The 15,298-nt window shown below is 35.7% G+C and overlaps 1 protein-coding gene across 1 annotated transcript in view; it reads right to left on the minus strand.

Annotated features, from left to right (window-relative positions):
* LOC306865033 (mitogen-activated protein kinase kinase kinase 3-like) overlaps positions 1–15,298 on the minus strand; it is a 56,753-nt gene that overhangs the window by 29,066 nt on the left and 12,389 nt on the right. Inside the window, exons 2-5 of the mRNA XM_079409361.1 lie at positions 13,955–14,038; positions 12,955–12,999; positions 5,436–5,551; positions 2,608–2,645 (exon numbers count right to left, since the gene is read on the minus strand). Of these exons, the coding sequence (XP_079265487.1) occupies positions 2,608–2,645; positions 5,436–5,551; positions 12,955–12,999; positions 13,955–13,973 (218 nt within the window). The 5' untranslated portion in view covers positions 13,974–14,038. The remainder of the gene's footprint in view (positions 1–2,607; positions 2,646–5,435; positions 5,552–12,954; positions 13,000–13,954; positions 14,039–15,298) is intronic.

Here is a 15,298-nt window from a genome sequence, read left to right on the forward strand (position 1 = left end):
GTAATGTAAGTTAACAAACGGAACCTTATTATAAATTGTTACCTTCATTTCTTAAAACAAAACTTTGGATATACCGACATCTAGGGACATCTGGCATGGGTTAAATCAAGCTTTTATGCTGATCTGAGATCAGCTGTATGTTGTTTAGCTGTCAGATTTTCTGATGAAGCTGCTCTTTGGGATTTGAGCGATGGCTCTGTTTACACTGGCCGATCAGTGAGATAGTGATGGAAGAAAATCATAGCGGAAGACTGGAGAAATGGAGGATGTAGAGTACGAGATGATTTTCCTTCCTCGGCGCGCATAGATAAGCGCCTCGGTTTGGCCACATCTCTCCGCGTTTGGCATGGCACGCGGTGCTTTCCTTCTTCCTGTCTCGGTGTTGCAGTCGCTGCCAGAGGAAGACAGTTTTGAGTGTGTCCAACTAGGCTGGTCTGTTAACTAATGCCTGTTCTGATGAGTTTTTTATTACTGCGGGCGCAAATGTGTTGATTTATAATGTGTGCTGTGAGATATGGAGTTATACACATATAAGTTTAATGCCACTTACATTTTACGACTTTCTGATGTAACGCAATGAAAACAACTTTAATGGCACTAGCAAAAAAACAGTGATATTACCATGTTGTTGTGGAAATAGATTGAATAGACTTTGCTGTTCATACACTACCTTTAAAAAGTTTGGCGTTGTAAAAACAATAAGATTGTAGTTTTGTATTGTAGATAGCATTGACCCTTAATATATTTTAAAATGTAATTTATTCATGTGATGCAAAGCTGAATTTTCACTAGCCATTACGCCAGTCTTCAGTGTCACATGATCCTTCAAAAATCATTATAATATGCTGATTTGCTGCTCAAGAAACATTTATTAATATCATCCATGTTGAAAACAATTGTGTTGCTTAATATTTTTGTGGAAACTGATTTTTTCAGGCTTTTTGATGAATATGAATTTAAAAAGATGAGAGTTTATTTGACTTTTGGGCAATTGAATGCATCCTTCTTAAATAAAAGTATTAATTAAAAAAAAATTATTTTCAAAAGTAGCAGACTTCCTTATTAAACACCTTTTTAAAGCTGCATGTATATAAACCAGTGCACAATGCAATTTGCACAGTGGAAAAAAAAACTATGCATATTCATGAGAGTGGATGGAAGTCCCACCATCTGGCCAGGCTGGTTTATTAAGATTCACTCAAACAATAATATACAGACAGATTTTAATACTAATTTGTCCGTCATTTTCATTTTTGCTCTTAGTGAAGAAAAACTGTGCAGGAGAGAAGGGATATATACAGAGTCCTGGCCAGTTAAGGAAATGCCAAGATGTTAAGCTTCCTTAAAAAACAAAGTCCATTTAAGGCAAGTCAAGGGGGCCATGAGGAGATGCTGGGGGTTTACGGAAAACTTGAGAGAAAAAAGTAAACATTGTAACCGGAACAAAAAAAAATACTTTGTGTAAAAAAAAAAGCAACCAGATTGTATTTACAAGCATTTAGCTCTTCTTACGAGTCTGGAATGATATTTATTGTGAAAAATACTACACAAATAAATTTGAATTGAACTGAAAATGTTTTTATAATATTCTAATAATAGGTGGACAAACAAAAGTCAATAATTACATTTTTTAACATGATTTTATAATAAATGAATGGGTCTGTAGACATGAAAATATGTAACTGCCTTTATATTTGATATATTAGGGAGTCCTTGAAGTCTTTTTTTTTTCTAGCGCAAAACGACGTGACATGAAGGAGAATGGTTATTCTGACTGAAGGTGGGATGTCGTTTTCTATTGCCACCCAATTACTTTCATTGATTTATCCACTAGTGGTCCATCACCTCTTCCTCATACATCTCTGCTTAAAGCCAAAGCTGAACAGAAGAGAGTTAAACACAAAGATTGTGTGCCACAGCAGCCAATTAGACCTACGAAAGCAGCACACCCAGCTGCCTGTCACCTCAAATTTGCAGTTCAAATTCCTGTGACATATCCCACCGAGGCATTTCACACAGACGGCGGACCTCTGTGAATCTTTAAGAGCAAAGTGTGACGCATCAGGGCTTCATGGAACTGATTGACAATAAAGTGAATTTACTTTCTTCCTGTAAACAAAGCTTCGTCAATGTCATACGTTATTCCTATGCAGAAACACTGGCTTGATATGAGGGAAAATACCGGCTTTTTATGAGTACGAGTTTGCTAAAACACATGGATATACTTTGCAAAGACTCACGTGTTGGCATTTAGCAGTCTTGAGAGGGGAAAAATTACATGTTCTGTGTGTGGGAGTATGGATGACCTACAGGACATTGAAAATTAATATTGGGTGTGCCATTGAGCTCAAACACTTGGCTTAACCCCCTCTTTCCTCTGTCTCCGTCTGCCAAACTGTACCAGAGTGTGTGTGAAACGCCGCGTCTAAATGTCAAAATACTTTTAACGGAACGTTCCAGTTCTTTTGGGCAGCTAGGCATATTTTCCGTTCTTTCCTGTGCCGAGAGATCTTAGAAATGGCGCAACGAGAGCTGGGATAAGACGAGAGGAATGAGATCAGGGACAGGACAGAGGCCTGCAGAAATAATGAGAACGTTCCGACTCACCGTTTCTCTCGCTCATGCTCCAGCTTCACCCGTAAATCCTGAGAGAAGAAAACAACAAAATGAAATTAATTCATTTGGCGGATCAAATACACAAATGACTTCTGATAATCTGTTCTTCTGTGCAAACTATAAGTAACAAGAAAATAGCATTCAGAAACATCACAGACATGTGTAGTTTATTCATTAAAAATAGACATTGGCAAGTATATACAATGAAGAAAGAAACTTGCCAAGTGGTTGGTAACTTTATTACAAACTGCAACTACTACTGTAAGAATTCTAGACATGTCGTGAATATTTGTCTGTTTTTCTTGGATGTTTCAAGTTTTTTTTCTTCTTCAGTACTTATATTCTTTGTATTAAACCACTAAAACCGTAACATAAAGAACAAATTAATTTAAAATATTATATTGTATTTTTATTAGAAATAATGCAAAACACATTTGTATTAAAAATACAAAATACATTTGTATTCATTTTTTACTACCAAAACGAAAATCTAAAGAAAATTTAAAAAAAAATACTGGATATTATATATTATTTCACAACTTTTTTTTTTATTGCATTTTTTTAAAATAAGAATTATGCAAATACACCTGTATCAAACAAAACCAAATGGCAATACAAATAACATTCATTTTACAATTATATAATATTATTATATATTTTTTTATAAAAATATATATTTAAAAAAATGCAGCTTCAAAGTTTTTAAAGCCTATATGTGACCCTGAACCACAAAACCTTTAAAGGCGATTTTCTCAATATTTTGATTCTTTTGCACCTTCAGATTCCAGATTTTTAAATAGTTGTATCTCAGGCCAAATATTGTCCGATTCTAACAAACCATACATCAATGGAAAGCTTATTTATTTAGCTTTCAGATGATGTATAAATCTCAATTTCCAAACATTGGCCCTTATGGCTGGTTTGTGGTATTTGCTAAATGATATAACAAGCAAGAACATACATATGTGACCCTGGACCACAAAACCAGTCATAAGGGCCAATTTTTGGAAGTTGAAATTTATACATCATCTGAAAGCTAAATATATAAGCTTTCCAGATGTATGCATACATTAAACATATTCTCACATTCAGTCTTGGTCTACTAACCTCAAATGCATGTCTGAAATCTGCACTTAGTTTGCATTCATAAACTTCATAAAAATCGAAAATGTAAGTTTTTTCTATGTATAAACTGTTTATGTAATAAAATATGTTTTCGTAGTTTGTGTCGTCCCTTATCAGTGCAAAATTATCACAAATTAAAAGGATTCATGCAAATATTGTCCAAAACCCCACTTTTCTAGGGCATTTCTAAACTTTTGAAGGGCAGTGTATATATTACAAATAGTATGTTCCTGTGTCCTGAGGTACTCTTTTATGTATCTGAAGTACACTCGCATTGCTTTCTTCTTGTCTGTCTGTCATCAGTGCAAAGATTTTTTTGTCATATTAATGTCACATTTAAGTAGCAAGCATTACAATATTTTACTGACAGATTCAAATACAACATGACTGAAAATGTACCACCCAAGTGCTGGATAATGATTTGTTGCAAACTTGTTTGTCATCGAAAAAAAAAAAGAAAACTGCCCCCGGTCTCCCCTACTGTTCTGAAATCAGCACCGCTCTGAATTTCACTGTTTGGTTGAAGCATTAACTGCACCGCCTCCCCTGAGACGACACAGCGCCTTCCACTGCTGAAGATAATGAACAGTCTGAATACTGTTTACACCGATACTGTTGACACTGTGACGTCATCTCCATTATGAATGCAGCAAGAGGCAGAAATAAGAAGTAATCTGCAAGTTTATGCGCTTCACGTGCGTCTTCATTATGCATGTCTTTTAACCAGTCAAGACTCCCAGTGAGTTGCTAGGTTTTTTTGGGGGACGGTTGTTGTTGTGTTACTATAATGACGTTTGGTTAAGTTGGGAATGTTGCTTCTGGCATTTTTTGTATGAGCAAAAAAATGAGAGGTGAAAGTGTGAGAAAAAGAAACCAAGAGCGAGTCAGACGGAAACAAAAAGAGTGTGTGTGTGTGTGTGTGTGTGTGTGTACAGAGTGCATGCCAGCTATTTATCTTGAGGTCTGACTGGTGTCCGGTGTGGATTGACAGCATTGTAGTGAGAATTCAGGCAATGAAAGAAAACTACAAGGATACTGGTGTTTTATGCTGTACAGTACATAGGGAGCGGATGTTAAATGTTAACAGTAGTGCCTCTCTCAGCTGTATCCTGTTTAAAACAGTTTCTTACAATGCAGCTCGTGCTGGGATTATATCAGGTCAGGTTGAAGCTTACCTCAAAAGTCTAGTGAGCAATGCGGTACAAGTGCTATTATAAGGTTTTACATTGTTGTTTTCTGAATTTCTGCTTTGCAGTTCATTATAATAATAATATAAATAAAGCAAACATAATAAAACAAACAAAATAAAATAAATAAATATATATTTTTTTATTATAGTTTACTATAATAATCTCTTTCATAGTATCATTATAGCAATAGATTGTTTATTAATTTATTTATCTTTGCAGTTCAATAATATATAATATTTATAAATGGATGAATGAATGGACATCTTTGGCAAATACGTCACAACTCAGCTGTTTTGTTGAGTGTTTTGCACTATTTCTAAGAAAGTTAAGTTAGCATTAATTCCAGTTTTAAAAACTGCATTTTGTCCTTTGTTCTACTAAATTATTAAAGATACTTAAAGATTAGTCAATGAATCATTCAGACATCCTTCTGAATACTTGCTTTTGAAAATACAGCCTTGCACATGCCTAGCTGCTGCTGAGTGGTGCACTGTGGGTAATTACCTGTCTGTAGGACGGGGTTCTGCTCTTGGGCTTGTTGCTGTTGTTGCTGTTGAGGTGGTAACAGAAGCGTAAAGCTGCCAGGTCCTTCATTATGGAGGTGAGCGCCTCTTCATCGTCTGGTAGAAACAAATACAAGTTTATGCTAGGGTGTTTTTTTTGCACATTGCTATGCAGTTGCTAAGGTGTCTATTATGTATTTTTAGCTGGTTCAACAGTGTTCTAGTTGTTTGTTCACTGGTCCATGTCAACACAGTCCATCCTCAAGCTAAGTGATATTGTGGTCTCAAGACTCGGGTTCCTCCTTAAAGGGATAGTTCAGCCAAAAGTTAAAAGTCTGTCATTAATTACTCACCCTCACGTCGTTCCAAACCTGTAGAACCTTCATTCATCTTCGGAACACAAATTAAGATATTTTTAATGAAATCCGAGAGCTCTCTGACCCTGCATAGACAGCAACGTAACTACCACATAAAGGTAGTAAGGACATCGCTAAAATAGTCCATGTTACATTAGTGGTTCAACCTTAATTTTATGAAGTTACGAGAATACTTTTTTTTGTGTGCAATAAAAACAAAAATAACGACTTTATTTAACAATTTCTTCTTTTCCGTATCAGTCTTTGACGCATGTTCACAAGAGTACCTTGATGCATGCGTGTGCATTTTGATTTCAACAAAAATTATTTGTGTTCTGATGATAAACGAAGGTCTTATGGGTTTGGAACAACATGAGTTAGTACGGTGAGTAATTAATAACAGAATTTTCATTTTTGGATGAACGTTCCCTTTAAATTTACTGCAAGTCTAAGAATTGTTTTTTTTTTCCAAATGACTAAGTATGAACAAAAATATTGATGCCTTAAAAAACAGCACTAAAATATGATTTAAATAGACTGTTGCTTGATAAGATTCACTTACAATTCAGAAAATCTTCTTAACACCATTTTCACAAGTTCTAGAAAAGTTGAAATCATCATCTATTTTAGAGCCAAGTGCAAATAAGGTGTCTGTCACACACTCATCTCAAACGGTTCTTGCGTTTTGAACGACTATAATAGAAAGGTCCTGTTTGGATCATATTCTCATTCATATCTGTCATTTCATTTGAATACCAAGATGTCATTCAAAACAGCAGAACGGCACTCGATGCTCACACAGTGGCACTTACCATGTAACACACAAACCGACCCACTATTTCCTTTTGAGATTCTATCGGGGGTTTTCCATCAATGCAGACACAGACACACCCCTGACATATTTCCACAGTACAGAAGTGCTCCTCTCTCTGTAGTGCGGCCAATGATGTAAACCAACAAGCCACAGAGAGAGAGCGAGCACACAGGGATGGACATGTGGCCAGACACAAGAGATCACTTTATATTAGCACTAAAGGTTTGGTCCCATTGATGGGCTTGTTCTGCTCCGATGCATTAAACTCTAGGCATGACAAGCGCAGCGTTAGTGTGAGAGAGATTTTTAATAATGCAACATACACTAAACAAGATTACAGCAAGTCTGAGCTTCAAAGAGCCACTCAATTGAAAAAGCACTGAATCAAGCAAGAAATTTGGAAAACAAAGAGGTTTTGTTTTAACATGCCCTTTGCAGAGTGAAAGCTAACAGGCTTTCTTTTTTACCCCAACAATTAACAGGAAACTTTTATTACAGTACGTCGGATAAAAGCCTCAATGCTTTATCAGAAGGACACGGGAACATTTTTGCAAAGAATGTATTGAAGCAGCTCATGTGTGTCTTGAATTCATAACGGGATCACATGAAGAACGACTGCGGCAAGAAAAACACAAGAATATGAACACCAAAGGCAGCCTGCGAAACATTAAAATAGTCCACAAACTCAGCCATCATCGAAAGGGAAATGAGGAGCAATCATGCAAATGAGCGTGTCAGACATTAACATATCAAGGGGCCCTAATGGGGCCAATTAAGCGTGTCTTGTAATTACAGTCTGAGTGGAAGGTCATTCACCTCTGCTATCATGGGGAGGAGATAGTGGGAAAGAGAAGAGAGCTCTTGTTAGTCTCAGGTACCAATGTGCCAATTTATTTGCTCTATTTATCCACAGATCTTAGAAATGAAGCCTTTTAAATTTGGCAAGTCTGTTTGCATTTCTCCTACAATATGATGACGAGTAAATGCTGAACATGCCGTTTCTTTGAATTAGTTTTACATACACAGGGCCATTCAGACCATGACCTATAACAATAACTATATTAGCATCCACATTAACGCATTATAGGTCTGTCACTTTGAAAGCTCAAACTCTTTAGAGTTGGATGGATTCTGATTGGCTGCATAGACTATGCGACATCAGCAGAAAAAAATGTTTCAGAGAAGGATTAATTATTTTTATAAAGACTATAAATTTCTAATTTTAAGAAATTATGCATTAAGAAAGCTAATAAGGTGCATTTTGAAGATCATTTGCAGAATGTCCAGGCTGCTTTTGATAATGAGGAAATCAAGCTACAAAAACCACCTCAAAAATATCATAAAAATAATTTAAGACTCAGTCTTATTAAATAATATGAACGTTTTGAGTGACAAACAGAGAGAAAAACAGCACATGAGTTCTTTGGACCACTTCTATGATATTTTAATGGTCTTTTTTAATCATTTTTTGGAGCCGTTTAGGCTATTTTTAGTGCATGAAGAACAGCACTCTGCATTCTGACAATTTTTATTTCTGGCCAAACTATTCCATTAAACAAGCTAACAACATTATTACTGGCTGGTGCTGGACCCAGATTTCAAGCAGAAAGGGTGGGCCATGTGCAGCAAATGACAGTGGTGTATTTGAAGGGTTTTATTGCATCCCAGGGGAGGCAGAGGGGCATTGTGGGGCAGAGGAGTGCTGGGCGAGGCAGAGGCGACGCTGCTGAGGCAGATGGAGTCTGGGGGCGATCTTTGATTCTGACACCAGTGCAAGTCTCACACCACAGCTGTTCTTCCACAGTGGCATCCACCATTAGACAGGGTTCAGAAAGGGTTCACAACACACACACACACACACTTTCTTTCTCCATCTGACCCCATTTCTATTTTAATATTGCCACACTAAAGTGCTTCAGCTTCTGCAAAACAACCTAAGAAAAATACTTTTCAGAAGCTATTGATCTTGAAACACCGATGGGGGAATTCACTAAACAGTTGTGGCACTTTTGCATGCACTATTACAACGTTTTACCCACAATCCAATTTAAGGTAACATTTTACAATAAGGTTCTATTTGTTAACATTAGTTAACTACATTAGTTAACATAAATGCTTTTTTGAATGTTATTCTATATCCTGACCAAAGGTTATAAACAAATAAAATTTAATAAACAAATATAAATAAAATATATAAATATATATGAATTTATTAAGTTTAGATTATTTACATTTACATTTATTCATTTAGCTGATGCTTTTATCCAAAGCGACTTACAATTGCTATATATGTCAGAGGTCGCACGCCTCTGGAGCAACTAGGGGTTAAGTGTCTTGCTCAGGGACACATTGGTGTCTCACAGTGGATTCGAACCCGGGTCTCTCACACCAAAGGCATGTGTCTTATCCACTGCGCCATCACCACCTCCATTATTAATTTATTATAATTTATTAATAACAAATGCATCAAAGAATCATGCAAGAAGTGATGACTGCATGATATTTATTTATTTCTTTTATTAGCCATGGCACATACAACCCATTGTATGGCACATTCAGGAGGCGTATTTCATTCTTAGTGAATTTGCCCCATAATAAATCACACAATTTAACCCAAAGAGCCACCGTAGCACCTCTACCAACCCCTGTTAGTCATGAGAGAGTGCTTTCAACTTTTCTGCCCACTGAGCATCTACAGAAGTGTCTTCAGTCGATATTTGCAGTGGTTAGAAACACCAAATCATGCAAAAATGTCAAACCCTCAGTGGCACACAATGGCATGCTCACTTCATTCAGTAAAGGGAAGAGTGATAAGCTAGCTGCACTGGCTTTGCTCAACCACACCTGCAGGAACAAAAGAAAAAACTAGCAACGTCTTTCTAAGAGTGCGGTCACTGTTTTGCATGCTGGCTATTTTTAGAGTATGATGCAAGTAATTTAAAACAGAAGGCATGAGCATAGTGGTGTTGAGGTAAGATAATAATATGTGCCATTACGTTATGGTTTATTAATCACTGAGCTAGGATTTTATCTAATAATTTAATGGAACAAATATAACAAGAATGCAGAACACCTCCATCTGCTCCATGCTTCAGATCTGGCGAGTCTACCATCTGCCCTGAGCAGAAGAAATGAGAAACTATACAAATGCAGTATTTAGAGTGTCAGTTTCATGTTGTACATGCAAAAGGATTGCATAGAATAGAATACAATGTACCCAAATAAATTAAAATCAAATGAAATTGTGGTGATTCTTAACCCTGGATAACTAAATCCTGGATTACATGTCACACTGATCATAAATTATACTGGATTAATTATTAATCCTGGGTAATCAGGGTTCAAGATTTCATACTGTACTTTTGTAACCCTGAGTTAATATTTCATTAGCATATTTATGAGGTCAATAACACTGACAAATTCAGATCATATCCTGTTTTATTTACTGCTTACTAATGTGCGGAAATCCCACAAACAGAATCGTAATCAAATCGAACAGAAAACAGTAGACTAGACTAAACTACACTAGAATAAAATAGACTAGAACTGAATTTCTATACTTGCTATACATTTTATAGCTTTTTATAACTGAAATTGTTAACCCAAGGTCATTCTATACCCTGAAAAACATAATCCTTGATTATTATATTTCACAATGTCCATATATGTGCATTAGTCAGGTTTTAAGATTTTATACTGTACTTTTGAGGTTAATAACCCTGACTGGACAAATACAGCTCATAATAACTGCTCTTTCATTTGTGGAAATACCGCAAATAGAATCTTAATTAAATTAATTGCATCAAATAGAAAATAATAAAATATAACCTGAATAGAACATAAAATAAATACAATCTTAATTAAATTGCATAGAATCTAATCAAATAAAACAGAACCGAGTAGAATTAATAGAATCTTCTCAAATCAAATCGTTTTAAATAGAATAGAACCAAACATAATGTGAATTTATCAAACAGAACCTTTACTGAATTGAACAGAATCTTCAAATAGAATTGTCGCGAATAGAATGTAATTGACTAGAATGTAAGTTAATTGAATATTAATTACATTTCATAGAATCTAATCAAACAGAATCTTGATTAAACTGAATAGAATCAAATAAAATGTAATAGAATATATCAGAAACACAAAAGCTCGTGCTTATGTGTTTGCGGTTTGAGCATTTGTATCATCTGTAAACACTGTAAAGTGGTGCTCCGGCGGGAATGACGCAATTGTAAGAGGATCGTCATCCCTCTATTACTTCATACTGATGTGAAGATAAGATTATTCACTGCGATAAGCCGAAAACACTATGGTAGTCTGGTGGAAATCCTTGAGACTGGTTGAGTGATGTTTCCATTATATTTCTCAGAGAACACGGACTTGACATGATGACAGACGATCATGTCGAGAAGATGAAAAGAAACAAAAGTACAAACAAAGTTTAAAGGAAGTGAGCTAGAGAAAAGTGATGTGAGAATGTGATGTGATGATACAACCACACAACACAACCCAGAAGTGCAAATCAATGACATCACTCAATCCAAAGCCAGCCTCCCACAAACAGTGATGTATACACATTTATTTTGTACACACACTACAGACACTAAAACTAGCCAAGGTCTCTCTACCAAAACATCCCATGAACACCACCATGAAGAACTACACATCCAACTGTAAATATAAACTCACAATCTTTTGTATTAATTCTGACAGGATTTAATGTAATGTTACTTCATCTGTCTTTGACATCATGAATCAAGAGCTCCACATGTGGAAAAGGTTTCTCAGGGCTGTTGCGTGATTGTGTGTTTGTACTGATGTTCTGCTGGCAGGGCGAGCTGGAAGAAGCCTCTAATGTGATCAGAGCTGAAGTCAATGAAGACATAGAGGGGATTTCCCCAATGCTGCACTAAACATCACCACTAAAGCATTCAACAAGATTAGAGCAACACACGCTCCACCGTCTCTACTACCAAAATACCCCATGTACAAATGCACTGAAACAAAAACTCAGATAACCAGGTGGACTCTGTTAACTCTGGATCATATTTCACCCCAAAATCCACATGATAAACAAACAAAAGAAATGATTTGCATAAAGTAAATCTTAGATTTTTAGGGTAATTTTTATGTGATTGTATTATTATTTGAATGATATTTAAAGGGACAGTTCACCCAAAAACATTTTGTAATCATTTACTCACTCTCAAGCTGCTCCAAACTTTTATGATTTTCATGCTTCTGTTGAACACAAATGAAGATATTTTCCAGAATGTTGTTGGTAACTAAACTGTTAGCCACTGACTTCCATAGTATTTTGTTCCTTTCTATGCGAGTCAGTGGCTACCAGAAATTGTTTGTTTACCAACATTCTTCAAAATATCACCTTTGTTCCAAACAAAAAGAAAACTATTACAGGTTTGGAACAACTTGAGGATGCACTGTAAAAAAAAAAAAAAAAAATAGTTGAGTCAACTTACCTGGCTGCCTTCAAATTTTAAGTTTAGTCAACTTGAAATGTTAAGTTGTCCTAAGTGACAACTTAGATATTTGTGTTGACTAAACTTAAAATTTTAAGGCAGCCGGGTAACAAATTATTTTAAGTTGAAACCACTTTTATTTTTTTACAGTGAGAGTAAAAGATGACAGATTTTTCATTTTTGGGAGAACTATCCAAAATCTGCCCCATTCTTACCAAAATCTGTCCAGATGATTCAGTTTATATTTGTTTGTAATTCTCATTATCTTTCAATTATGATTCTCGTTACTGTAATTAAAATCACCCAATCTGAATACAACTATCTTTTTTTACATTTAAATATGCATGTTAAAAGACAGCACAACAAATACAAGTCATAAATACTTTAAAACTAAAGTAATATATCATTATTTTTATTCTGCATTACGGTAATGATAATGAGATTGTATTTTACATTACAGTCACAAGAATTGATGGTGAAATGTGCTTAGTTGGCATGAAAATGAAGCCACAATGCAAAACCTCCTAAAGCAGGCTTCATTTTCTTTACACAAATATAATTTCTTTTTCCTTTTGAGGTGAAATAAGACCACACGGTTTTTGACCGGCTTCATAAGACTCACCTTGTAAAGTTGTGCCCTATTGAAACAGAGTTAATGTTTAACGAGAGAATAATGCAGATGATGTAACAGTTTCAGAGGTGTGTTTTGTGTTTGCTTTTTGCCGTGGTAACTGTGCCACCATCTCATTATTGTGGCCTTTGTAGACAAGGACACTGCACACTTCACATTGACACTGACACCTCTTAGGAATCCTTCAGTAGTACATATTAATGCATCTAAAACAATTCTAAAAAATGACAAACCTTGGGAGTTCTTGTGCTGTCCGGGTCCATTTTGGAGACCGCCATCTGTCAAAACAGCCACAAAGTCAAGAGTATTCAAATGACAGGAGTACATTTCAATTAATCACACAGTGACAATCTGGCAAACAGTTTGTATGAAAGTTTATCACAAAGATGTGTTTACAGGTTGTTCAAGTTTTATGAAATGCGATCTGACCTTTATTTTTATTTTGGGAACTGTGCCATTGAAAACAAACCCACACTCACTGATGAATTTCATCTGAATGTAATCCTCAATAATAAATGACACCATAGCCAGTGTTGTCATACAATAACAATGCAACATTTTCTCAGGATTTAGTTGCACTTCTCTTTCTTCTCTTAATGCGGCATACATTAAAAACGCTCTGGCATGTTACAAAATCAATTATGTGGAACTAAGCGACACAATCACCTTTGATGAAGTTTCAGTCCTGCGAGCTCAGTATTAACCTGTCAGTTTCTACCATGGGTAACTTTGACTGTGCAGTGCTGTTTAATGTAGCCTTTACAACACAATATATCAGACAAACTGCTAAAATCTACATTTTTAAAGGTGTAAATCATATTACTTAGCTTTCTTTACCATGATGTTACAATGAAATGAACACACGGGGGAATTTTTCAATAATTTAACTACGATGGTTAGAGCAGATGTTGAATTTTTACCATGTCCCCTGGTGCAATGCACTAACTTTTAAAAAGAGAAACAGGCAATTTATGTAGAAATATTCTTTTGATGTTTATGTATTGATGTTTAACGTCTGTGAGAACTGCTGAGGCGTTTTAACACAACAGAGCTTTAAAAACAAATGATCCCAAGACGGGTCAAGTTAGGAATATGCTTAAACATGTTTCTGTAGCTGTGTCTCTTTTTTTTTTGTTCCGCAGTGCTCTGAGGAACTGTTTACAGGAAGTGTGTACGCTATGAGGGGGAAGAGGCCTGTGTGCGAGACCAGGAGAGAGAGAGAGGACAGCTTACCCATGTTTACTGTCATCATCCGGAAGTGACCCTAGTGAACTCGAGCTGAACGCTCGACTCCTTTCATCGGGGAAAATCTCCACTCTGCAAACGCAACATAAACAGAGTGAATTAGTAAATTAGAGACATAATTAACTTGAAACACTAACAAACAGACGGAAATGGTAATAATAGAGGCCCAAAAACCCCTTACATGCCTCTGCCAATGCTGCAACATCACAGAGGATTTACATAACATTCATGGTTCAGTGTGTCTCCACCCAATTGCAAAATTTACAGAAAATTACTGTCAAGTTTAATGACAATACTGATGCTTGTTTTTTGTGCCATCTAAAAATACATTAAGAATACAGTTCTCTTCTATTACGAGCATGTTTTTCATTTCTGAAATAAAATAAATTTTCTTGTTTTTTTGGGAGGGGGCAAGTTAAAATTATGGTTAAAACTGTTCTATTACAATGGAAAAATATAACTATAAAGAAAAAAGGCCTCAAAAAAGTTTTTTAAAGTAGTATATGTATGTATGTATGTATATATATATATATATATATATATATATATTTATTATAATTTAATGTAAAATTATTTAATTATTTGAAATGTATTTTGAAACAAAAAATATGTGAACATGTATAAGGACGGTCTTTACAAAATTTTAAGAGTGGACATTCATATCACTCTTATAAGTCATTGACTTGAGCATATCTGATCAATTTCCTCAATTATAAAAAATTACCAAAAACTTTCACAGCACAATGAACTTTTTTTCCCCCTCAAAAATTATTCAAAACATTTTTTTATTATTTGTGATATGACCCCTTTAAATAACACATTTGTCACATTATGTCACACAATGCAGTTCTATTCATAACGGTCCACTGTAAGTAAATCATAACTGGCCATAGACAGTGTGTGTCTGCCTGCCAACAGCAAACACATCCATCATCTCCCAGTCTAATTTCATGTCATTTTTCAGATGAGAGAGACACTCGTGGTGTTGTCTTTGAAGACAGAAAGTGCCCTCTTGCCCTTGAGACATTGTTAAGCCACACCGAGCGGGATAAAGTGGAGTGAACGCTAAAGGTAGCGACCACGGAGCTCTTCAAAGATGAGTCGGAGAGCTTTTACTGCCAGACAGCGAATCTGTCACCAGCAGCCACAGGCTGATCTGAGAGCAGTTTTTCATATTCTGACACATGAAAGGCAAGACAATGAGGTCTATTTTTTTTCTCCATTTATAATTGTCAGCTTCACGCAACAATATCGGCGAGTCGCCCGGAGATACCGCAAAAAGAGGAGCAATTATGGTCGTCAGCAAAGCGAGAAAAAGCCCTGAACTCAAGA

The sequence above is a fragment of the Barbus barbus genome (genome assembly GCF_936440315.1).
Source record: "Barbus barbus genome assembly, chromosome: 46".
Classification (NCBI taxonomy): domain Eukaryota; kingdom Metazoa; phylum Chordata; class Actinopteri; order Cypriniformes; family Cyprinidae; genus Barbus; species Barbus barbus.